Below are 23,752 nucleotides of genomic sequence, written 5' to 3'. Positions count from 1 at the left end.
CCACCACACTACTGACCAGGAGGGCCCAGGGAACAGTCCATTCTCTGCATCACTGGTGCCCAGGTCAGCCCCCGACACATGGAGGATGCTACTGTGTGTGCAGTGAATAAATAAACGAGGTATCATCCTGGATCCTGGGGATGGGCAAGATCGGACCGCTGTCCAGGGGTAGAAGTGATATGCCTGATGGGGGCCCGGAGCAGAGGGGGCAAGCCTCCTCCAGCCAGCCCTCGCTCTTCCATCAACAGTTTCCCCAGTTAGGACAACACAAATTCTCTCTGTGACTGATGGATAATTTCATACTCAAATTGGAAACGCTTAAACTGAGAGATCACGAAAATCGGGGTGGGAGACATGATAGTCCCCTGAACATGACAGCAAATAAAAAATGAAAACAGCAATGTTGATCATCTCATGACATATAAATCCATGGTCCCTTGTAGGTGTAGGGAACTGGCATAGAATGTTTTGCTTCAGTCAAATTCATCAAGTATTTTTCTTTAATAAATTTATTTATTTTATTTATTTATTTTTGGCTGTGTTGGGTCTTCATTGCTGCACGCAGGCTTTCTCTAGTTGCGGCGAGCGGGGGCTACTCTTTGTTGCGGTACACGGGCATCTCATTGTGGTGGCTTCTCTTGTTGTGGAGCACGGGCTCTAGACGTGTGGGCTTCAGTAGCTTTGGCACGCAGGCTCAGTAGTTGTGGCTTGCGGGCTCTAGAGCACAGGCTCAGTAGTTGTGGCGCACGGGCTTAGTTGCTCCATGGCATGTGGGACCTTCCCAGACCAGGGCTCGAACCCGTGTCCCCTGCACTAGCAGGCGGATTCTTAACCACTGCACCAGCAGGGAAGCCCCAGCAAGTATTTTCTGAGCATCCATAGTCAGGATGCTATGGTGGGAAGTGAGAACTAATATTCATTCATTCATGCCACAAATATTTAATACTCTTTACCAGGTACTGGGGACACAGTCAAGTATACAACAGACAAAGGGAGACAGCAAATCAACAGCTCTATGCCAAGCAGTGATAAATGCCATGAAGAAAAATAAAGCAGGCGGTGGAGGTGCTACTTTATTCAAGGTTATGATCAACTGATATTTGGCCCCACTTTGGGTGATTTACAGGTATTATCTCATTTAATTCAAACCTCATACAACTCTCTCTTGTGGGCATCACCCCATTTAGGGATGGGGACATGAAGACTCAAAAAGTTAAGACCTACCAGCTCCACGCTTACTAGTCCTAAGAACTTGGGGACATTAGCTATCTTACTTGTGCCTTAGTTTCCTTATCTCTAAAATGGAATCAGTAATATCCACCTCATGGGCTTGCTGCTACATGTAAAACACTTGGGGAAAGATTTGGTATATAAAAAGCCTGGGAGCAGCTTCCTGTTGAAGGTAGGAGTGTAAATGTCACTCCCACTTTTAAGGACTTCATTATCTGATGGAGAAGCCAAAGGATACACCCATGAAGCTAGTGGACGACAATATCCACGAACGCACCATATTGATTTACACCACCCGTCCCCCCGCCTGATAGGCCCATCTTCCCGACCAAGTTCTACTCATCCTTCAAAACCCAAGTCAAACCTTTCCTCTCTGAAGCCTTCCAGGACAATCCCAGCAGTTAATTAACCCAACACTGTGCCACCATTACACCTGATTGTACATAATTCTCTTATTTGTTGGTTACTTCAGTCATTCAACAAATACGTATCAAGAGCCTGCCCTCTGCCAGCCCCTCCTCATACTCCACTGCAACTACGTGGTAACATGTCTCTGTGTGTCCTCCACTGGATAACAAACTTCTGTCCAGTGGCAGAAAAAAATCAACTGGGTCTAAGTCCACAGAACAAATTCATTAATAAGTAAACAAAGGACAACATAAGAAAAGTAGACAAAATGGGTGGTTCAGAGGGGGAAGAGGATGACAGGAATTCAGAAGAAGTTAAAAATAAAAACAACTCAGTACTGACCAGGCCACTGAGGGCTTTAGAATGAGCTAGATTTTGAAGGGTGGGGAAGATCTGTAAGGGTGGGAAGAAAGGAGAAGGCAACACATACCCAAACTCTTAGAGTAAGGATCTCTGGGAGAGGGACACTTGTATTTTATACTCTCTTCAGTTGTATAGCACTTCATTTCTTTCAAAAATAGATTCTTATATTATTTGTGTAATTTAATAAAAAAAAAAATTTAAAGCATGTCTTCTGGAAGACAAAAGGCAGAGAAGCAAGGCAATGCAAGTAGAAGGGCACGAGCAAAGGTGAGGGGCAGGACTCCGTGGCCCAAGAGCGAGAGGCAAGGACAAGGCCAGAGTCAGGTCCTGCTGCAGCACCTGCCAGATTCTTTCTAAAACAAGGCTAATACTATATATAAAATAGATAAACAACAAGGACCTACTACACAGCACAGGGAACTCTACTCAATACCCTGTAATAACCTACAGTGGAAAAGAATCTGAAAAAGAATATATACAACTGAATCACATTGCTGTACACCTGAAACTAACACAACACTGTAAATCAACTCTACTTCAATAGAAAAAAAAAAAGGCCCAAAAAAGATCTGCATGTACGGAGGCACTGGGAGCCACAGCTGGCTGTGAGTCTCACTGTAACAGGGGAAGGAGGTGATTCTCATTGGAGACACATGCTCTCATGCTGGCAAAGGCCATGACACCCTGGGACAGAAAAAAAAAAATCTGAATGGACACAAGGTTTTTCTGACTTTATCAAAAGCCTTGTCAAAGTCAGATCTCAAATGCCTGGCTGGCAACATCCATCACATCTCAAAACACGGCCACCCACTTTGGTGTGGATGAGGCCCAGAGGTTCTGTGTATCTGGGAAAACACAGCTTGAACCCTGGTCAGCAAAATCCTTTTCCTCAGAAACAGGAGCAGAAGCTCTGCAGACCCCACAGGCAATTCCAAGATGGTACCCGTCCCTCAGGAAGGGGTCGTTTTCAAAAGAACAGGCAGCCAGTGGTTTGGCTCGGTTTCCCAGAAAAGACGACAACAGATCTAGGCACAATTGGCTCTGGATCCCACAAACCAGCTGACCAGGGAATCAACCTCCATGACACATACAGTAAAAACAGCATTTATTTCCACGGGAAGATTACATAAATCCACTTCAAGGAGATTGGGAACGCTTCCAGAACAAACCGTAAGATCCCTCTGATGCCCAGATGCCACTCTCCACTTCGGCAGCCCCAAGTTAATGATGGACCAGGAGAGAAAAAAGAAGAGATGAGCCTTTTTTTTAAAAAATATTATAAAAAATAGGAAGAAATCTTTAAAAAAAAATATGTGAGTCACATGCAATTGGTGGGGGAGGAGGACTAATCAGATGGGAACTCTGTTATCCTGGAGAAAGATATTTATTAAGAAATAAGCACATAAAATATATTTAGAGGGTTTATACAAGTAGAATCACGTGGCTATTACGTATCCTTGGAAATACAGTGTGTGTTAATTTAGCAGAAATAGAATCAATTAAATTAGGATTTAGATGGACATGTCTTAGTCAGTAGGATTGACAAGGCACAGTGGAGACAGGATGGAAGAGGCTGGGGAGTCTACATTTTGAGGATGACAAAAATGACATGAGTCAAGGACAGCACCACAGTCTGACAGCACGGGACAGAGGTCCAAGCCCAGGCCACATGGCTGCTTGACCCTCAAGAACAGCTTTTCCAGGCCAACAACATAAGACTGAGACACCTACATGCCAATAAAATACACAGAGGTTAGGAGCCAAGCAACCCGAAGTCTTGAGGTTGAACCCGCAGGAGCGGTGAGGGTAGAGTCTGGGAGCAGCTTCCATAGAAGGCAGAGAGTGAGATCAGGGCTACCGTATTAAATAAAGAAGAGTAGGCCTTGTTTGCACCTATAATAGGTGGGTGTGGGTCACGAGCTCAGGATTTCAATTCATCCGAGTTCCTGGGTCAGGTGAAAACAAAAGAAGAAAGAGCGAGCTGCTGTCAGGAAGGACGCATGGTTAAAGAAGGGGAGCACAGGGCCTGGGAGCCCCGAGAGCTCCCTGACTGTCATTTTTCCTGCTGGTGGGGCCGTGAGCAGCAAACTTAAGCCGAGTGATCACATGGCCACGTGAGCAAGCAGGCAAAAAGGGGAGCAAGAGTTGCTTTGTAAACCTGGCTTCTATCTCTTCAGGGTCGGTGGCAGGAAAGGTCTCTGAGTTATCTCCGCGCCAAGTCACAATGCAGTCAAACCAGAGAGACGCAAGTCAGGCAAAACATATTCTGCTCTTGACCTTCTCAGGGGCGGAGCCCATGTCCTCCACAACCCTGCAGCATGCTCCACACTCTGTGTAAAAACAGCCTCACAAAACACGAGTGACGGACAGGCAGCAAATGCCTCCCTGAACCCACAGCTGAAGTCATTAGGGAGCCCGATGTGCACATGTCCTGATGACTCTGTACCTTGCCAGTGCTTCCTACTTGCATCAGGAAGGGATCAGCCTTGGGGCAAAGCTTGCACGCGCTGCATTTGTCAACTGACACAAAACTCTGATCTTACTGGAAATGTAATTTCAAAGTTCCACACCCGTAAGCCTTGGGTAGCCAGGCTCTGTCTACCCAAAGGCTAAACTGTAGCCCCTCAGGGCTCCCCAAAGGAACCCAACTACCCACAGCCATGAGTGAACCAGGCATAAACCAGGGGCAAGACCTGGGCACATGGGGGCAGACAGACCCGTGAGTCCAGCATGAATGCCGAGGGGCGTGGGATCAGGTGGGCAATTTGCCCATTGACAGAAAAGGGTGACTGGACTCAAAGAGGGGCTTTGATTCTCTGGCACTGAGCTGTTTAAAGTGGGTTCTGCAAGCATCTTTCCGGATGATTTTGTAACAAAAACTAATATTTCTGACTTAAGCCTCTATGTGAGACATATTTTTAGCAGCCTCTCTTAAATGGCACTTTTAAAAATAATCTCCTTCAAGACGGTAGACGATTAGAACACGGATGTCCAAGTGCCGAATTAAAAAGCCTCTTATAATTTGGAATGCGCTGTTGAGAGCTGCTGTGGGGCCGCAGACAATTTGGTACTTGATCATTAGACATTCGGAAGTGCCACCGGCTGGAAAATATATTTCTTTTAAGCTCTGGACTTAAATAGCATCAGCCCTCAAATGAGATCCCTCCCTCGGAAGGTTTTAAAGACACCAAGAAAGTCCCAGGAAGCGTTTTATTTCAAAGTAGGACCTTATCACAAAACTTGAGATAAGCTTTGTCCATCTGTCTCACCCCTGAGATTTAAATTCCTCGTCTTTCTCTCCCACCAGCTCAGTCATTTCAATAACGGAGGGAAGGTGGCCCATGGAAACACCATGCAGCTTGCAGCGAGGATTAATGGGAAGTCTCTGGCATCCAGCAGCCTCCAGGACAGCACCTTTCTGGATGATCAGATACTGTGGTTAACAGTGTTTCCACAGATACTGCAGGTGCGTGGCCCGACTCAGACAGCATCTGCTCCCTGAGTGACTGTGTGCCAGCCTCCGAGAAGAGGAAAATAAACACGGCCCCTGTCACAGGGTGGCTATCTAGCCACTGGTTAAAAAAAGAAAATTCAACACAAAGTGGTAATACAGAGTGACAGATGCTGGCGCACGAAGGGCCACTGAAACAGATTAAGGGCCAGGCAGGAGCTCAGGAGGGATGCAAGCAAGAAGGGAGAGGCTGCAAAGACTTCCGTGGAAGCTGATTCTACTGTAAGCCACTTCAGGGAGCCCGAAACGCAAAGGATTTGCAGTTTTTCAAGGCAATTGCAACGAACAGCATTGTCATCATGCCACAGAGCAATGTAAATGTCTATGAAACTAGAGACAATGGGAAGGGAAGGGGGAGGGGAGAGACAGAGCCTGAGACAGTGGCAGAGAGAGACTCAGAACCGGGGAGAGAAAGACAGACAGAGGTGGAGAAACCAACACGCACACAGGGGTTGAAAGAGGGGGACAGGGAAAGAGAAGCAGAGGCAGACCAAGAAAGGAGCAGAGAGTGAGAAACCAAGAGGAGCAGGGAGAGAGAGACACAAAGAGACAGAAGAAGAAACAGAGATTAAAAAACAGAGACAGCAAAAGAGAGCATAGAGAATCCAAGAGAACCGCACAGTCCGCTGTCTGGGAGCCAGTGTGGAGGAGGCCCAAAGTGCCTGGGGTTCAGATGACTGAGACCCTGGCCAGCTGGGGAGTCAGTAGAAGGCCAGTGGGACCCAAGACTGAACGCCTGGCCAGCGACTCACTCCGGGTAGAGCGGGTGCAGGCCCAGTGCGCCCCACGGCCAGGCAATGCCACCTCCTCCCCTCCGGGCCCTGTGAAGCCCAGGCCAGGGCAGGTTCATGGGACAACCCGCGCTGCCGGGACCTCCCCGCAACTGGCATGTGGGGTAAAGAACATGATACGTAACTCGGCCCTAACTTTCCTAAATGCATCCCTTGAAAAATATCTTAGAAAAGATGGTCCCTGGGGAAATAATGCCTACAAAGCATGCCGGAGCTCCCGTTCATGGACGGCCATGAGGCAACCTGGCAGAAAGTGCTACAGCAAAGCAGCCTACTGACCATCCTTCTTCAAGATGATTTATCACAGCACCCCCTCCTTTTTTATATGCACCACCTGCCTGCACCCTTTGAATTATTATTCCACTCTTTCGAAACTCTGCCTTCTCCAGATTCCAAATTTCCAAAGAGCCTGTCTGATATCAAGATTAAGTGATCAGTAAGAAAAAAAAAAAGAAAACCAACCAACTTTGATGTACAAAGCGAGAGGGGGAGACAAGGAAGGGGGAGATGCAGTCAGGGAGTGGAATGTGCGAGAGCTTCACCAAAGAGGGATCTGAATCTTTAAAATCCCCAGGAGGGTTGTGCTTGGAGCACAACAGACACTAAATTTTGCTTGAAATGAAAAAAGGAAAGAACACAGAAGAGTAAACAGCATGGTGTTGAAGAATGAGATGGTCCTGGATCTGCAATCTGGTGCAACTGCGGAGCTGTGTGCCTCACGGTGAGTCCTGAGACCTCTCTGTGCCTCAGTTTGCTAAGCTGAAAAATGGACCTTATTAGGTCCATTATATACTATACAGGGTTGTTCTGAGGGGAAAGGATAAAAATGCACGCCAACACCAAGCACACAGTACATGGCCCTCACCAAACAGACAAGGGAGGGGACAGGTGAGAGACTGGTGACAGGAGGACAAACCAACAGGGCTGGTGCTTTGAATCAGGGAAGCGATTCTACAGACCTCAAGCCACACCAGGCAGGGTGTCTTTTCTGCTTAAGTGGAGGTGACCCACTTAAACAGTACTTAGGACAAAGAAATAGAGACCCACAGAAGGGGCAGGAGAGAGAGGAATCCAACTTCAATTACATAAAGTGAGACCAAGTTTGCTTCCCCTGTGGGAACAAACTTGCACTTAATGAGTTGTTTTGCCTTCGGCTTTCCCTGTGCTGTGACTGTAATTGACCTCTACATCCCGTCATCTTACAAGGTTCTATTTCTCTGTCTCCATTTATTATTCAAAATAGGAGCTGTTCTCCCAGAGAACTTTCAGGGCTGTAATCAAATCCTGCTAAAAGGTAAAAACAAAAACAAACAAAAAAAACTACAGCATTCATTCACATGTTATACTGGGGGCAGGGGGTGTATAACGAGGAGAGAGTCCTAAAAATACTTACATTCAAAAAAAGAAAAGGAAAAAATTCAACCCTTAATCCTTAAAATAAGAATTTAACCCTTCTCCTTAAAATAAGTGACTTCTTACAAGTCTATAATATCATGAAAAGATAACACTGAGAAGAAACCGTGTCCCTGCACCTATCTTTTAAAAAATTTATTATTTGGTGCATGGAGTCATCCTCTGCTCTATGAAAATGAAGTTCTCACTTAGCAAACATTTACGGAGCACCTACGATGTGCCAGGCAGGGTGCTGGGCACTGGGGACTCAGAGATGAAAACGGGGCCCCTACCACGTGCCCGACACCAAGCACCTTTACCGGCAGCATCTCGTGGAGCCGCCCAAGCGGCTAGTGCCACGTTACTCTCCACTTGATGGAAGAGGAAACCGGGGTTTCCGAATAAGGCAGACCCGGTCCTGACCGTGAGGCCCTCAGATACTCTGGCGGTCTGGGAGGAAGTCTAGTCCGGGGTCAGCAGAGAGTGGAAACGAAGGGGTAGGGCAGCCTCCCACAAGAGAGGCCTCTCACGGGCTCCAGAACTGAAGCTGAGTTTGCGGCTGCCTCCCTCCTCTGCCCCGTCTGTCTGGCTCTGGGCAGATGACTGGAGCGGGCCTGAGGCAGTAACAACAAGGTCAAGATGTCCCCCTGGGGCCAATGCCCAAATGGCCAGCTCTTCCCAACAGCCTTCAGGACCGCTTTACTCCCTCCTCACTTCTGGCCATCACAACCTGCCCGCAGGAAAGGATCTGATGACGGTTCGAGCGCCTCTGGGTAAAGGGATGTCACTGCCTTGAAGGGCAATCAGACTGGAAGCAAGAGGGAGCCTGGCAGGAGGAGAGAAGATGGGCTTTCATGTCAGAGGCGCCCAGGGAAAATCTGGACTCCACCACTTACTACCTGTGACATTCCCTCATTCACTCATTCATTCACTCAATAAGTCAACTTATATTTATTGAGCACCTACTATGTGAATCAATGGGATTCAAAGGGAGCAGAAAGAGACATGGAACTTGCCCTCAAGGAGGGGCCCCTCATGGAGAGACTGATTAGTGAGAGATGAATGTAAAATCACAGCAAGAGAAGAAGGGAGAGATACATATAAGCATCACATTCAACACGGAAAATCTGACCTGGTCAGGTTTCCTGAGGAGGCGATGAGTAGATACTGAGGGGTGAGTTACCTGAGGCCAGAGCCTTATTCCAGGCAGAGGGGACAGCAGGAGGAAGCAAGGGACCCGGAGCAGAAGAAAGCTGATGGGCTGGGGGCCCAGCACCGCGGTGGAATATAATGAGAAGCCCAGCGGGGCCCTGAACCCTTCTGCATCTCAACTGCCATGTTTATTGAAGAGGATGCTAATCCCACTCGACTCACAGGCTCGTCTTCAAAATCCAATGAGAGAATGAAGGTGAAGACCCATGTGTGCCTGACACACCGTCGGAACTCTGACAACCGGGAGTTCCTGACGGACGCTGGCGCTCAGGAAGGGTTTTCCTGCAACAGATGGAGGAGGATGGAAGAAGATGCTAGTCCTCCTAGTGCCCTGAAACCTTGCAAGACGAGATCTCTGGGTCTACACCCAGCCAAGTGTAGCCCCATGAGCTGCCAGACAACCTTCTATTCTAAATGTGGATTTCACAAGGATGTTATTGACAGCTCTGGTGTAAAAATAAAAATGGGAAACAACTCAATATCCATCAATGGGGGCCTGGTTAGATAAACCTTGGTATTATCAGTTCAAAGGAATACAATGCAGCTCTTTAAAAGAAGGATGCAGGCCTATACGTGAAGTACAATAAAATGATGTCTAAAGTACATAGATAGGTGAAAGGAAAGTAATATAGAGAACAGGGGATAGAGCCGCTACTGGTTGTTAAACGTGTAGGTGTGTGCGCGCAGCTTACTCAAGCAGCGCTCAACTCTGTAAAGAGAAACCCAGGACGGATCACTGTTATTGCCTCTGGGCAGGACAGTAAAGGGCCCGGATAGGAAGGAGATTTATTTTTCACTGAACATACCCTTTTATACTTCTTCGCTGTTTAGCATGGATAGGTGCAACAAGGTTTGTCAAGAGCCCAAATTTTGACAATTTTCAATCGTTTAAAAAAAAAATTCAGTCTTTCACAGCAGACAGATCTAGATCTGTCACTCCTCACCATGACTCAAAAAAACTATTAAAAAAATTATGAGACAAGAAGAAATTTGAACACCGATATTCATTGGTATAGACGAATTATTGATAATGGAGGCCTGACCATGATATTCTATTTGTTTTCTTCATTTTTACAGCTACACACTGAAAAGTCTACAGATGAAACTGCCTGGTGTTTGAGTCAAACCAATATGGAGGGGAAAAGCAGGTACTGGTAACTCGAAATAAGATTGACCATGACTGACAATAGCTCATTTGAACAATGGTTACCTGAGAGTGCATCGCACATCCGCCGACCTTCAGGTGTTTAACATTTGACATCATAAGAAAGTTTTAAAGCAAAGAAGAAGCTATTATAAATGTGCAAAAAGGACAAGATGCTCTCAGCAATATGATTTGCAGTAGCAAAATACTGGAAACAACCTAAATGTTTATGAACACAACCAGATTTAAAATATTGTAGTATTTCATTCAATAGAGAATTAAAGAATCAAGAAAGTGAACAAACTAGGTCAGCAGCTCTCAACCAGGGGTGATTCTGTCCCCCAGGGGATATTTTGACAATGTCTGGAGACATCTTTGGTTGCCAGGATTGGGTGGGGTGCTACTGGCCTCTAGTGAGTAGGAATCAGGGATGCTGTTAAACGTCCTACAATGCGCAGGACAGCCACCCCACAAAGAATTAAATGGCTCAAAGTATCAAGAGTGCTGCAGTTTAAAATCCTCTATTAGATCTATGTGGGATGGTCCTCAAACCATAATACTAAATAAACATAAACACACATACACACGAGGCAAACAGATATGTACAAGTATACCATGTAGGTAAAAGTTACACAAAACTGAAACTATTTATTTCTATGGAAATTTATCCATGTAGTAACTATAAAAACAGGGAGGAGAAGGCTATATGCCAATTTCAGAGTATCGATTATGGGTACAGGGCATGAAATGGTGCCAAGGGGACTTTGACAGAGTTTGCAGCATTTTATTTACTTTACCCCCTCCCACCCAAAGGAAAGCAAAGGCTAACGCACGTAAGATCTAGATGGTGGGTACCTGGATGCTCCCTCTTTTAGTCTCTGTATTTTTCCATACCCTTGACATTGAACAAACATAACAGCATGGTTGTGAGCAGCAGAGGCTGGGTGGACTGACAGACAGTGTGGGCAGAATGGCAAGGCCAGGGCCTTGCTGGGTGGGAACACTCACCGGCCCCCGAAGGTCGATGAGCTCCTGCCTCATCTGGGACACGAGGGCTTCCTTGGCCACCAGGGCCCGGTGCAGGCGCTCATTGAACTCGATCAGCTCCCCGTGCATCTCTGCCACCTGCAACACACAAGCACCATGTAGTGAGGCTCGGAGGGCAGACCCTCCCCACGATTCGCCCCACTCTCTCCGAGCCCATCACTTGTCAGCAAGGCATCAGGAGGTTGTCAGGCTGGAAACAGTAACACTGCTTATACTTACGGATTAGCTATGCAATCCACTCAGAAGTTGAATACGTTTTTGACTTGGTTGATTTTAACATTATGGACTCAACGGTCCCCAGTTTATGGTCACAATATGACTGTATCATGTCATCTTTGGACCTTAGGCTTTTGTTCTTAATAAATGAATAATTTTCTGGCAAAGGCTTTCTTTCTCATCCGAGTTGTGCCTGTTAAGAACTTCTCCGCTAATGGTACAAGTAGAATGACTGCCATTTCTGTTCATCAGGGCCTTGGTTCTGAAAACCCAGAAAACAGTACCGGAGCCTTGTTGAGGATGGTGACAGTGAGGGTGACAGACACACCTGCAGCAGCACAGCTGCCCTATGGTCACTGCTCATTCTATGCCAGGAAAATACGTGAGGAAGATATTACTGCTCCTACCTCACAGAAAGAGCAACAATGTCAGAGGTGTTTAAGGAGCCGGGCCACAGTCACATAGCTAATAAAGGGCTGACTCCGCAGCCCTGGCTCTTGACCACTGGGCCACACTCCACAATCCTGCCGCTCCACTCTTTAGCCCGTTCAGGCCTGCCAAGAGCCTGCGAATGTATCCACGTTTCAATACACTTGGCTGACCCCAAATAAATAAAAATGGAGGTTGCGATAAGATAGCCCATGACTGATGTCCAGAATCAATAACAGATCTTTCGAGCTGTAACTTACAAACAGAACAAAGATATCCCATATGGTCAAAACATACAGTAATTTCTCTGATTACAAGAGTGATCTTACTGGGGCTTAAAATCAAATTCAACTGTAATTTATTTAAATGTTTTAGAGAAATGTGAGAATGTAATCTTGCCATGCTCATCAGGAACCCTGAAGGAAGAATCTGGCAAGCATCTTACAGAGAAGCCCCCCAGAATGCAGAGGTCAGGCAGACCCCCACTAGCCCCTGTCCCTCTGCCCTTCTCAGATCACCCCTCCTACACCCCAGACTTCAGCCAGGTACTTACTACATTCTATATAACACATAAATAGTATCAGACCATTTATAATAAGTATTCTATGTGAAATATAAAACATACTGTCAGAATAAAGAAAGGATGTAAGGAGCAGCTCTGTGGGGAAAAAAGAGTAACCTGAATCTCGATGCTTCAGGAGGAATACAGGGAAGCCCTCCTTTTTATTTTTTGGATGTTATATAAAGGGTAAAAGGCATAGGAGGAAATAAATGAAGACATGAACATGAGTCAAGGGGTATTCTTCTTTCCATTCTTTCTACTTTTCTTTACTTTTTAGTTTCCTAATAATTTATCAGAGAGAACAACCACTTAGCCTCTTTAGAAGAATTAAAATTTTTCACCTGAAAGTAAGGGGAGCCAGGTGTAATCAACATGAAATGTATCAGGTTCCCAACCATAATTCTGATGCATCCATTAATTTGCTCTGGGAATCTCCACTCAGATGTCATCCCCTCTCTGTCCCTCAGATGCTCACCTTTTTCAAACCAGTGTGAAATACAAAGTGAAAATGGCATAAAAGACACTGCAGTAGCCATGCGATTAACAAACGGAGAATAAGTCACTGAGTCTTTTAACGACTTTTTTTGGTCATACAGACCTGAAGTTAATATTCCCCGGTTGCCTTATTCCTTTTGTATAAAAAAAGCTTAAGATGATCTTTTGGCCTTTCACAAACAAATACAACATCACTAATAATGACTTCGACTCCTACGCACAGAAATCACATAAACCCTCCACGAGCTTTCTCAGGGCTGAGAATCCATTTACCACACAGCAAGCAGGAAACATACACAACTGCCAATATCACTGCTAAACACCTGCTAATATGCCCCCACAACATGCAAGCTTTAAATAAGGGCCACTGTCATTTCTAAAGCAAGGCAGGGTTTTGCTTTGTTTTTGTTTTGTTTTGTTTGGCAGTGGAAACCAGAGTGTTAAAACAATTTTCCCTAAGTGCATAAAACACTGACACATCCCAGCTTCAAGCGGTGTTTATCATGAGCTGTCAAAACGCTGGTTCTCTTTTGCAGCCAGAGAGTAACTTGACCACATCAGACAAAGCTTTCATTTCACTAGGGAATGGGGGGAGGGGGGGATCCTATGGAACTGAGGAGACAAAATTTGATGAAATAATTTCCTGTAGTCATTAAAATGGCAATGCTCATTGTTACTAGGCGAAGCTCTGAAACCTGAATTTCTCCATTACATATCCCTACAAACACTTACTGATATAAACAGCTTTCATCTTACATAAACCATACTGAGCTTACTATTCCTCAAACAACTCTTTCCAAACTCTAGTATAACTAGAAATGAATTCAAGACTCAGAGAGAGCCTCAGAAGAGAAATGTGAGATCACAAATGGTTCCCATTATCATCAAAATAAAAGGCACAACCACTGCCTACCAGAATTTCTATGAGGCTCTGAGGGCATTTACAGGTTTCACCTGACCTTCTTTCATTATTCTCAATAGCTGCAGGGAATAAGATAGAGAGAGAGACAGGGGCCCTCCAATCCTTTCTCCACCAAGCAGCAAGAGTGATCTTCCCAAAGCAACAGCTGATGTTGTCACCTGCTGTTTAAAACCTTCAATGCTTCTAACTGCCCTAAGGATAAAAATCCACCCTCCTTCCAGGTCCGGCCCCGGCCCTGGCCTCTCTCCCTAACACCATCTCCTGCCCCTTTCCTCCCAACAACTCTCCCTAATGTCACTCAGCCCCACGGGTCTTCTACGTTCCATAAACGTGCTGAGCTCTAGGAGGTCATCCTGTGGACAAAGAGGAGAAAGACACAACCAGCAGAGAAAACAGCAGGTGCAAAGGTCCAGAGGTTGGCAGGGAGGTAGCTGAGAGAGGCAGTTAAGGGCTCAGACTCCAGTGCAAGACTGGTCTTGGCTGGATTACTTAACAGTGTGCTCCTGTATGAGTCACTTAACTTCTGTGAGCCTGAGGCCTGTCACCTACAAAAGGGGGATTAAAAACCACGCTCACCAGGACATGGCAGCAACCTAAGTGTCCATCGACAGATGAATGGATAAAGAAGATGCGGCACGTATACACAATGGAATATTACTCAGCCATAAAAAAGAACAAAATTGAGTTATTTGCAGTGAGGTGGACGGACCTAGAGTCTGTCATACAGAGTGAAGTAAGTCAGAAAGAGAAAAACAAATACCGTATGTTAACACATATATATGGAATCTAAAAAAAAAAAAAAAAAAGGTTCTCATGAACCTAGGGGCAGGACAGGAATAAAGACACAGACATAGAGAATGGACTTGAGGACATGGGGTGGGAGGGGGAAGCTGGGATGAAGTGAGAGAGTGGCATGGACTTATATACACTACCAAATGTAAAATAGATAGCTAGTGGGAAGCAGCCGCATAGCACAGGGAGATCAGCTGGGTGCTTTGTGACCACCTAGAGGGGTGGGATAGGGAGGGTGGGAGGGAGACGCAAGAGGGAGGGGATATGGGGATATATGTATACGTATAGCTGATTCACTTTGTTATACAGCAGAAATAACACAACACTGTAAACAATTATACTCCAATAAAGATGTTAAAAACAAAACAAACAAAAAAAACAAACAAAAGTGCTCACTTCACGGGGCTGCCGTGTGGATGAAATGAGCTGCCGCCCTTAGCAGGCTTGGCACCATGTCTGCACGTGGCAAATGCTCAGTGAATGAAAGCTCATTTTACATGGTGGGTGATCACGTGAAAGGGACATGAAAGGGGAGGAGGAGGAGAGGCAGGTCTCCGGAAGCCGCATGGAAAAGGGCCACATGTTCCATAACAAGTGGCTCAGACGGCTCACCGTCTCCAAAGCAGGAATGTCACCAAGAGAATTGCTAACCGTCTGCCAGGCAGTGTTCTCGGTGCTGGGGTGCAGGAAAGTCATGGGGTTCACATCCTAGAGGTCAGACAAACTGGACTAGAGCTCAGAGAGAGAGGAGGACTTGGAAGATGGGCGATCGGGAAAGGCCTCGCCCGGAGACAAGACTCAGGCGTCACTTCTCGAATCGGCCTTGACACGTGCCAGGCAGCCTCCTGCGGCCGACCCAGGCCCTAAGTCAGAGCCGGGCACTCACTGTGCTCAGGGCCACTTTGGAAGTCTGCCGTGTTTCTTACTACTCTCAGCAGGTGTATTTCCTCGAAAACTAATTGGAAGGCGGTTAAGGGGGAGGTGCCACTGGACAACACTAATGACGGTGACAGAGTCAGAGGCAAATGCCAGGTGGAGATACACTGACCACAGCTGATGCAGCTTCCAACAGAGCCCAACATGGGCCACAGCACTGGGAACTGAGCCCCGATTCTCTGAAAGGCGCAAGGGAACACGCGGATGGCAGCAGGTACGGTTCCCAAGTTATATCTGGCAGGTGCACAGCTCATGAGCTAACAAGGTGTGAATGCTTGTCAGTCAATATTTGGGTTTTGTCGTTTAGGCTGGAGAGAAGACGGTAGAAAGACTAAAGAGGTTTAAGTCACTAGGCTGTTTGGCAACATCTGTCGAACTTTTGAAATCACTCGCCTGTGGCTTAGCAAACCCCTGCTGTGGAGTAGCCTGTGCCTCTACTTGCACATGTGCTCAAGCAGAAGTTTAGCTCCAAATGGCTGGAACCCACCTAAATGCCCAACCACAGGGAACTGGTGCGATCTATCAGGTTCCACTGCTCTCTCCCACTGCCTGCCACTTGGCAGACATCACTAGTCAATCACTGCTACCTTCCTCAAGAAGATACCCAGTCAGCCCTAACCAACTGATCAGTGTGTTGGCCTACGCGATGACACTTATCTAGTATCCCTGGCATAAAGGGTCATCATTGATGGGGAAAGGCATCATCAAAGTGACATATGAGTTGGGGATTGTAAGATGATGCCTTTGGAGCTTCGAGAGACTGAGCAATCCCTTCCAGCTGAAGCATCAGGGAAGATGATCTCCAAAAATAATGTGTCTGTGAAAAAGCTTTTAAGTCTGTGAAAATCCCAGGAATTATCATAATTACCTGCCAAATCATGAAAAGATTATAAATTAAAAAAACAGCCCCTGGCACTTCCTTTTATATCAGAATGTTCTATCTAATCACATTCCAGTAAATCTTGCTTCACCCCTCCTTTGGCTATCATACCAAATTAGACACTTCCTGATTTATTAGACCAAGATACCCCCAAATTTTAACAGCAACTGAGACTCGTTTGGTCACATGCTCAAACTCTCTGAGAATGTTCACTTGATGCCTCAGAATCTACCTCAGTTTTATAAAACACACAAACTGTTTGTGGGTCCCAGTGACACTGGCCATGGGCAGGGATCTAGAACCTCCCTTTGCGGTGAAGACACTGCACCCGCCTAGGTAAAGACAAAGTCCTAGCCCCAGTGCCCACTTGCCTTAACATACTTTTAAACACCAACTATTATATCCATCAGCTCATGTGACCCTTGCCACCCTCCTGTAAGGTGGGCAGGGCCTCCTATGGATGGGGCCTCGAGGCTCAGAGAGGTCAGGCTGTGAGCCGAAGGCATCAGAGTCTGAGCCACTGTCTGTGTTCCCTGCCCTCCACCCTGGGGCACAGGAGCCCTTCAGGGGTTAAGGAGATGAGTCAGTCCTGCAGAGCAGAGGGAAGCAGCACAGTGTGGACCAGTGGCTCTCAAAGCAAGCTGATCATTAGTTGCTCGGAGGGCTTCTGAGAAATGCAGATTTCTGGGCTTCACTCCCAGAAATGCTGATTCAATGTGCAGGAGTCCAGAGCAATACTTTTTTTTTTTTTTTTAAGCTGTACATGGGCTTCTCGCTGTTATGGCCTCTCCTGTTGCGGAGCACAGGCTCCGGACACGCAGGCTCAGCGGCCATGGCTCACGGGCCCAGCCGCTCCGTGGCATGTGGGATTTTCCCGGACCGAGGCATGAACCTGTGTCCCCTGCATTGGCAGGTGGACTCTCAACCACTGCGCCACCAGCGAAGTCCCAGAGCAATACTTTTTAAAGACCCCAGTGACTGTGATGATCAATCAGACTTGGGAACCACTGTCAAAGACAAAGGGGAAGGATGTCACACACTCAGGTGTGAATTGCAGTGGGGCCACTCCCTAGTTTTAGAAACCTAGGTTTTTCAGTTCATCATTTGTAAAATTGGGAGGTCACGGAAGCTCCTCCACTTGTCAGCTCTCAACTTCCAGATTCTCAAGGAGGTGAACAAAGGCACAGCCAGAGAAAAACCGCATCAAGCCTGCCGGCCAGCACCAGACGGCAGCAACCACCACGCGCAGCGCTGTTACTCCTGCGATGGCAGAGTTAAGTCTGCAACCGAGGGGGCCGTGAACTGGGGCAGGGATGTGAGCTGTCTGCTACCCACCTGAGGCAAGCACAGAAATTCACAATAAGCATTTCGAAACATCTGAAGCAATTTCATATTGGTATGAAATCCAGGAATTCTGGAATTTTTCTAGTTGGTTTTTTTTTGTTTTTGTATTTTACACAAGTACCAGTTTGCAATGAATTGGAAATACTTAAAAACAAACAAAACCAGGGCTTCCCTGGTGGCACAGTGGTTGGGAGTCCGCCTGCCGATGCACGGGACACGGGTTCGTGCCCTGGTCTGGGAGGATCCCACATGCCGCGGAGCAGCTGCGCCCGTGAGCCATGGCCGCTGAGCCTGCGCGTCCGGAGCCTGTGCTCCGCAACGGGAGAGGCCACGGCAGCGAGAGGCCCGCGTACCGCAAAAAAAACAAAACCAAAACCAAAAAAACTGGCTCTTCAGCACAGAAAGTTTGAGAAGCACCTACCAACAACACAGATGCTATACTTGAAACAACGTTTTGCATTAATAATTATTAGAAACGATGACTAATAATAACAATGAAAAAAGCCAAAATACGACCATTTTTGGATAAAATTTGTGAAGAGAACTGAAAAGAAAAGTAAGAACCAATGTTATCAACATCTGTTGGTCTTTTAGATGTATATACCCTGTTTCCTTGTACAGAGTCAATTTAGGCTTGAAGACTAAGAAAATCAGGAACGTTAGCTGAAACAACACACGTCCAGATCTAGCCAAGGTCACAGATGTCTTCAAAAAAAAATTACAGCTGCCATCGCTCTCTTTGAGACTGAGGGTGGGCCTTGCCCGCAGGTGCCTGATCATGCCCATCTCCCAGAGGAGGAAGGAGAGGCTCAGGAACCGAGCTGCAAACCAAAACAGAGGCACAAAGAAGGTAGACACCTCGCCCGAGGCCACACAGGAGGCAAGCAGCAGAACTGGTGTTCAAATTTCCGAGTCCATGTTTTGGACTTTCCAGCCTGCTTCTCTGCATATACCATGACCAGGATGCTGAGCTAGCATCTCAAGATACCAGAGGACCTGGAGGAGGTGATAAACCTGGGATCAAGTACAGAGAGCATTACCCAGATAAGGGGCACCATCACACACAAGCATGCGCACACACGCGCACACTCCGGGAAAAGGCACCGTCTCTGGCTGCTCCCGAGGCCCAGTCTGGCTTATCACAGACCGGTCTGCAACCAGCCCCCCTCAGGGGGACCCTGACAGTAAGGGAAGGAGCGCCCAGAGTAAACAAGAACCTTAGCAAAGGCAGGAGCTACTGTGAAACTCAGGGTCCAAGGAGAAACCCAGAAACTTGGCCAGCAGCCAAGACGAGCCTTCTTCAAAGTGGTCATTGCTTCATATGAAGGCATTGTGCAAACCAGTGTGTAAATGAAAATCCCAACATGAAGACATTCCAGGGCACTGTCAGGAATGCTTGGAGATGTTTGGCATCAACGAGCCCTCTAGGCAGGGCCTCGAATCAGGTGTAGAAAAACGAGGGGCGTGAAGGTCAAACCCAGGTCCTGTCTCTTCACTGCCGTGTGACCTGGAGTAAATTACTTCACACCTCTGACTCTTGGTACCTTCTTTACAAAATGGGGGTATTGTTCCCTATTGTCATGAGGAACATGAGGGATCTGTCATGAGGAACAAAGGGATGACAGAGTTTGGGGAGCGCCCAGTGCCTGCCACAGTGAGTGATCCTTGATTTATCGTAACGGAGCGCCTCCTCAGGTCCGGCAGTGTCCCAGGTGCTTTACAGGAGCAGGCATCACAGCCTGGGAGGTCGAGCTTTATGCCCATTTTACAGATGAGGAAAGCAAGCCTCAGCAAGGTAAAGCATTGCCCAAAACCAGTCTGCAAGAGGGAGCCGGTGTGACTGCGGAGCTCGGGGCCCTGCATCTCCCGAGTCTCCTGTTTCCTTGTGCCTTCCAGCCCACCTTGCGATCTGATTGTGCTGTGTGGGGCTGACCCCGGGAAGGCGTGCAGGCTCGCCCTGACGAGGCAGAGCTCTGGGATCTCGGGACTGATCCTCCTGGATCACTGTCAAGCTGCCAAGTGACAGGTTCACCAGGAGCCCAGGGAGCAGCTCCATCCTCAAGTCCACTGAGACAGCCCCACTTGGGCTCCATCCGCAGCACCACTGAGATAAGCAGAAGCCTGCAAGCAGGCCGAGGGATAAGTTTCTGTGGAAGAGAGACTTCTTCACCTCCTCTGTAACGAGCCGTTCTGTGCTCAGAACGCCGGGCTTGAGAGAAGGGATGCTTAAAAACATTTGCTGGTATTATGGTCTAATGGGGGAGGAGGAAACACCCAGAACTACTTAACTACGGGACGCCTCTGAGAAACAGATGTTATGTAACTGCTAAAGCCCAGCCACAGAGCTGCCGGGTCCCTGTCCCCGACGTTTGCCCTCATTTCTCCCGACACCCAACCATTCAGAGAATACACCGGGCAAGCTGTTGCGAAAGGTCACACACGGCAGCAGCTGCTACCCACCCAGATAACACCTTTCCTTTCCTGCTTTCCACTAATGGCCCTTAAAGAGCAAAGGCAGAATATACAGAAATGGCAATAATAAAAGAGCAGCCAACACCTTCCTGGTGGTCGTTTGAGACAAATGAGCAAGGACAGGGGAAGAAAAGCAAAAACAAAACCCTGAGCCCCAGCTCTGCTGAAAGACACGCTCCTATCAGAAGAATAACACAAGAGGCATCAGGCATCCGTGGAGGTTTTTAAACAGGTTCCATCAGCCGTCACCCATCCTGGGACTTCCCTGGCGGTCCAGTGGTTAAGAATCCGTGCTTCCACTGCGGGGGGCACGGGTTTGATCCCTGGTCAGGGAACTAAGATCCAGCGTGCCGCGCAGCACGGCTGAAAAACAAAACCTGGTCACCCATCCTGGCAGCATTACCAGAGGGGTCGCACAGCCTGGTGTTCAAGGCACCAACTCCAGAGCCCAGCGACCTGGGATTTCCCCCCCTTCTAGCTGTGACTTCCGGGAAGAAGCTTTCACCAACCTGGGTCTCAGTTTCTCATTCATAAAATGAGGTTAACAGTGCAGATTTCACAGGGTTTTTGTGAGATCTGAGCAAGGTGATATACACGCAAGAGGTGCTCAGCTAGGAGCCCACAGGCACTGAGCGCTCCGTAACTGTTGGCCATTATTATGCCATTAAACCGGCCTCCAGAAAAACACCCGGTGTCACTGGTCCCACAGAATCTACAGCCTTAACCACCTTCAGGTCTGTCCCCACTCTTCCATCTCTGTCACCCAAGCCTTGGTTGAGAAGCCCCCCATCTCCCACCTGGACAAACACAACAGTCTCCAGCTGCCACCCCGCTGCCCCCTTGTCCTCTGCCCCACCCCCAAGGTGGCGCTCAAATGGCCTCCCTGTGACCCAAACCCTATCACATTCCTTCTCTGCTTAAAACATTTCACTGATGTTGATGAAGAAATGACAAGAGGTCTGCAATTTGCTTCAGAAGAATATGGAGGTGAAGGCAATGGAGGGTTAGGCATGGAGTAGGACTGGCCTTGGCAGCTGGAGCCAGACGAGATTGTGTGATGGGTACAGGGGGTACGATACACTATTCTGCCTACATTAAATTTCTCCATAATCCAAAGTTTAAAAATATCTTTCAAAAAAAAAATATCTTTCAATGGCTTTCCACGAATTTCCCTGGCATGGCGTACAAGCGATGGGAGGAGGGGCAAGGTGGGGAAGGGAGGGGAGAGAAAGAAATATTTCAAGGGAAAAACCGACACTGATCATATGAGAATTCATCCTGCCCCACACTTCCCTCTGTGCACATCTCCTAGAATGCTATCCATCCTTCAAAGATGAATTCATATCTCAGTTTACCTTACTCCCCAGATCCTTTGACACGTTTATCCATGTTCTCCATACATGATTCCTCAAGAGTGTAAGAGCAGTTACTGTCTTCTGAGCACTTACTACATGTCAAGCACTTTCAGGGCCACAGAAAAAGGCTCTTTTGTAAGAAAAGGTGTGTCCCTGAGCAGCCACAGCCCCGCAGGGGCTCAGTGAGTGGCGCACGGGCTGACGCAGCTCCCACTGGTCCTGACAGCCTCATGCCCTCGCGCAGTGTACAACCTGCACAACGACACACAGAGGCCTTAGACACTTCGCTAGGTGCCCTGCTTCTCCCATCTTACAGGGGAGGAAACTGAGGCCCAAAGCAGCTAGAACATTCGCCCATGGTCACACAGAGATGAGGGCACTAGGTGACGCCAGACCCACGCTCCTTTTCTTACACAAGGTACCCACAGGAGGAGGTGTGGCCCTGCGTGGCCAGCCTCCGTGCACCCCAGCATACCGTGCCGCCTCCCAGGCCTGTCATGGAACGCAAGACCTCACCCGACTCCACATGTCTTCCTAGGGGTGGCGGCCAAAGCCACTGACACCACCAGACACTTCCAGAGCTTATTTCTGCTGGATCAGTGAAGGGTGGGGGGCAACAGAGGAGAAGGCGGTGAAGGCTCCTTTCTGTTAACACAGCAGATACTGTCATTTACCTGTCATCAAACAACGGTTGTAATTATAACCCATTACAAGTACAAAACACTGTGCTCAGCTGGGCTTGTGAAAATGGGTCAAGAATTACTTTCTTCTTTCTTTCTTTTTTTTTCTTTTTTGCGGTACGCGGGCCTCTCACTGTTGTGGCCTCTCCCGTTGCGGAGCACAGGCTCCAGACGCGCAGGCTCAGCGGCCATGGCTCACGGGCCCAGCCGCTCCGCGGCATGTGGGATCCTCCCGGACCGGGGCACGAACCCGTGTCCCCTGCATCGGCAGGCGGACTCTCAACCAGTGTGCCACCAGTGAAGCCCAAGAATTACTTTAAAAGGCTTTGCTAGGTGTCCCTGGTGGCACAGTGGTTAAGAATCAGCCTGCCGATGCAGGGAACACGGGTTCAAGCCCTGGTCCAAGAAGATCCCACATGCCGCGGAACAACTAAGCCTGTGCGCCACAACTACTGAGCCTGCGCTCTAGAGCCCGCAAGCCACAACTACTGAGCCCGCGAGCCACAACTATTGAAGCCCGTGTGCCTAGAGCCCGTGTTCCGCAACAAGAGAAGCCACCGCAATGAGAAGCCTGCGCACCGCAACGAGAAGCCTGTGCACTGCAACGAAGAGTAGCCCTGGCTCTCCGTAACTAGAGAAAGCCCGCATGCAGCAATGAAGACCCAACGCAACAATCAATCAATTTATTTCTTTTTAAAAGTCCTAAAAAATGGCTTTGCTGCCCTCTCCTTTCAACTGTCAACTGCCGTTACAGGCTTGTTCACAGAGGACAGCTATCGATTCCCAGGGATCCTGGGCTTGGAAGGCAGCTCGGTGCTGGCCTTGTCTGTCTCCCCAGCACAGAAAGCTTTCTCCAGCCTGCTGGTGGCGGGGTGGGGAGGTGGAAGGAGGAAGGGGAGAGGCCATCATCAGCAAGAGCAAACATCTGCTGAGCGCACACCCTGGGCCGGCCCCAGCTCCCAGCATCGTCCCTCTGTGAGCTCATCCACAGACAACCTTTGGGGCCCAGCCACGGCACTGTCTCTTCTTTGGAAATTCATCTTCAGTATCCGAAAATTCTCAGAGATTCATTCATTCAACAAATTTCTATTTGCATCTACCAAGCCCTGTACATCTATCAAGTACTACAGACATAGTAGCAAATGAAAGAGAAAAATCCCTGCCTTGGTGGTTTCTCCATTCCAGCAGCGACACCGCCCTACCCCGACGAGGAGACGGAGGTGCACGGAGGTTCAGTCCTCGTCAAGACTAACGAGCTGAGGCCTTGGGCTCTGAACTTGGAGCCCACGCTCACCACCACCACGAGGGACCATCTCTTGGCCCTGGGGTGGTTCATTTATAAAGTTCCTCCTGTCTGCAGCCACTTCTGGAATGACTTCGTTCGCCTATGCAGTCATTCGCTGGTGTGCCAGGCGCTGTCCTGGGTTCTCACTGGGAGCTCACCCTTACCAATAGTGGAGCTGGTGGATATGCCACCTTCTCTCCAGGTTCTGGCATCAGTGGTGACCTCAGGGAGCTCCCTGCCCCCGAGGGATTCAGACACTGACAGTCCCCACACAGCACAGCCAGTG

At 48.1% G+C, this 23,752-nt stretch overlaps 1 protein-coding gene across 1 annotated transcript in view; it reads right to left on the bottom strand.

Annotated features, from left to right (window-relative positions):
- SNX29 (sorting nexin 29) overlaps positions 1–23,752 on the bottom strand; it is a 548,807-nt gene that overhangs the window by 192,641 nt on the left and 332,414 nt on the right. Inside the window, exon 16 of the mRNA XM_060031763.1 lies at positions 11,060–11,176. Coding sequence (XP_059887746.1) covers positions 11,060–11,176 — 117 coding nt within the window. The remainder of the gene's footprint in view (positions 1–11,059; positions 11,177–23,752) is intronic.

Source organism: Delphinus delphis, chromosome 15 (assembly GCF_949987515.2).
Source record: "Delphinus delphis chromosome 15, mDelDel1.2, whole genome shotgun sequence".
Lineage (NCBI taxonomy): Eukaryota > Metazoa > Chordata > Mammalia > Artiodactyla > Delphinidae > Delphinus > Delphinus delphis.
Note: the sequence above shows the minus strand (reverse complement) of the source record. Positions and strands in the feature narration are given on the sequence as shown.